The sequence below is a fragment of the Charadrius vociferus genome, unplaced genomic scaffold (genome assembly GCF_000708025.1).
Source record: "Charadrius vociferus isolate BGI_N301 unplaced genomic scaffold, ASM70802v2 scaffold172, whole genome shotgun sequence".
NCBI lineage: Eukaryota > Metazoa > Chordata > Aves > Charadriiformes > Charadriidae > Charadrius > Charadrius vociferus.
The window spans coordinates 118962-121807 of NW_009647217.1; the positions used below are offsets into that span (position 1 = coordinate 118962).

Below are 2846 nucleotides of genomic sequence, written 5' to 3' on the forward strand. Positions count from 1 at the left end.
GAATAGCATTGCCGCTGTCCAGGAGAAGGAGGAAGAGGAGGACGAAGGGGACATGCCTGTGGTGAGTGGAGAATTATGTAAGATGGGGTTTCACGAACTAAACCCATTCCTCTTACGGTCCGCCACGTGTCTGTCTTGGGGAAGCGCTTGCCAACCCCTTTCTCGCTGCCTCGGCTTTTGGTAGGGTCTGCAGCAGGGGTGGGTGAGTTTGCCTGGTCCGATTAGCTCCCTGCAGATAAAAGTAGCCGCCTCTTTATGTATTTACGTTTTCACAAGTGCTAAAAGCATGTGGTAGGGCCAGTGCGGTGGTTCTCACCGTTTCCAAACAGCCGCTTGAGACAAGGCAGAAAGTAAATGTGATTGGTAGCGCCTGCTGACCGCTGCACGTGGCTTGTGGCACGGGCTGGAAACCTGGGCAGCAAAGAGATAGATGTTGAAGGCGACGGCTTTGAAAAGTTCTTTCGAGATCTGCCTGTAGGAAGGCAGCTGACTGATGGTTATGCATTAGTTGCCTGTCAGTGCAGTTATACTGAACTATTTGTGTTAAAAGGTAGAAATCCTCTCTTTCTTTCTTTCTTTCTTTCTTTCATGTGTTGTTTACTCTGGTGTTTTATCTTCAGGTGGCAGAATTTATTGATGAGCGTCCCGATGAAGTGAAGCTCATGGAGGAGTTCCGAACAAATGCTAAATGGAAACTTTTAGGAGGTGAGACCAGGCCTTTCCACCTTCTCTTCCTGAATGTTTAACTTGCAGTGTTGTGGTTTAGAGCAGTTAAAAATAATACTAGCTAAAAAAAACTGAAATTCTTGAAATGCTGAAGAGATCATGAACTGTGGAAAGCCCTAACGGTGGTGACTTTCTGATTGTTTTTCTTTAGACCAGAATGAAGACTCACAAAGTTCGGATATTTCAGTAACTGCCCGATCTAACATGAGGTACGGGGCTCCAACTAGAAATCCTTCTGTCGGATAACTCTTGTTTGCTGGTGTCGTCTGTCTTGTTCCGCAGTTTCTAAGCGGTTTGCTGTGAAATGTGAGAAGCGGCATACGCAGGCATTCCTTTTCCACTGTTGAATAGCCTATGCTGGGGGGGTGGAACTGGCAGACAGCATGCTCTCTGGGTTTCTGTATGATAGGCTAACAGCTGTCCCGCATTCCTCTGACAGCGTCAGGGAAATCTGAGTGGTGACTTGCTATAAATCTGGAATGTGGTGAGGATGGCGGTATTACACCATGCCTCTTTTCTGAAAGCGTCTGGTGGGATGTTCCATAGTTGCACAGCGTGCAGGCTCTCTGAGAGCACATGATGGGGTGTTTCCTCAGAACATGATTGTACAAGGGCACAAAATGGGTTTTGTAGTCCGAGTGTTGCAAGGGTCCCTGGATACTTTAAAATTACAGCTTTCCTGTGATCCTGGTTGCCTCGGAGGCTTTCTGAGATCTACTTTGGGAAGTCTATGGCTTAGTGATGCAGGTCACTACACGGAGGTACAGAGTCAAGTATGAATTTGAGTTCAGAAAGTTGTTTTCATCCTTGACTCCTGCTGCTATCTTTAGGGGTCCCACTTGGTTTTTGTTTCCAGTCTGGAGACAGCAAACCAAACAAAAAATGTAACTCTCGTTGTCACCTTCTCCTCCCATCCCAGGCGACAGCGACACGACTCCCCAGACAGCTCGTCGCCAAGGAGACTGCGGCACGACTCTCCAGACAAATCGCTTCCAAGGCAACAGCGCCATGACTCCCCAGATCTGTCCCCTCCCAGGCGAGAGAGAAACAATTCCCTCAACCTCTTGCCTCCCAAGCGACAGCGCCACGACTCCCCAGACCTCTCCCCGCCAAGAAGGAAGCGCCATGACTCCCCTGACCCGTCACCTCCCAGGCGACAGCGCCACGACTCCCCAGACCTCTCTCCCCCAAGACGGAAGCGCCACGACTCCCCAGACCTCTCTCCCCCAAGACGGAAGCGCCACGACTCCCCAGACCTCTCTCCCCCAAGACGGAAGCGCCACGACTCCCCAGACCTCTCTCCCCCAAGACGGAAGCGCCACGACTCCCCAGACCTCTCACCCCCAAGGCGGCAGCACCACGACTCCCCAGACCTTTCACCCACCAGACGCAAGCCCCCTCCCCCAAGACGGAAGCGCCACGACTCCCCAGACCTGTCACCTCCCAGGCGACAGCGCCACGACTCCCCAGACCTCTCTCCTCCAAGACGGAAGCGCCACGACTCCCCAGACCTGTCACCTCCCAGGCGACAGCGCCATGACTCCCCTGACCTCTCACCAAAGAGAGTCAGTTCAGCGATGGGGAAAAAGGGCTGCAAAACCACAGACAAGTCACAGTCGGGGGGAGTCCAAAGAGACCAATCTCAGCTCAGGCACGGTGTCTCTGACAAGTCCTCATCACGCCAGAAGCGTCAGTCTACTCCGGATCTATCCCCTCCCCGGAAGAAGAGGTACAATTCTGACCCAGATTTGTCACCGCCTCAGAGAAAGAGGACTGGGTCACCTAGTCTGAAAAAGCAGAGCAGAACAAAAGGTGAGTGTGCGTAAGTTTGTTCTGTCTGTGTTGTTCTTTGCTGGCCGCCCGCTCTGCAATCGTGTCTGCACGCTCCTGAGCGGTGAGTGGTGTGGGATTAGTAGTCTGCAGTCATAGAACAGTAACAGATAGGTTGCCGGTTCTGTTGGTAAGGCTAGTGCTTGTAATCCTGTTTTTCCATCAGCTGGATTAGAATTAACCTAAGAATTAGCTGCCTAAGGCTGAAACTTGTCCGAAAAGAAAATGAAGTTGAAATGCAGTCTCGAGGCAGAAGAAATTCAGGAGGAAAACAATTCGTTGACTCTTGT

General features: G+C 51.3%; 1 protein-coding gene across 1 annotated transcript in view; it reads left to right on the forward strand.

Annotated features, from left to right (window-relative positions):
• Window positions 1-2846, forward strand: part of ZPR1 (ZPR1 zinc finger) — a 12641-nt gene that overhangs the window by 6769 nt on the left and 3026 nt on the right. The window contains 5 exon segments of the mRNA XM_009895931.1: window positions 7-61; window positions 621-705; window positions 878-935; window positions 1685-2068; window positions 2408-2538. Coding sequence (XP_009894233.1) covers window positions 7-61; window positions 621-705; window positions 878-935; window positions 1685-2068; window positions 2408-2538 — 713 coding nt within the window.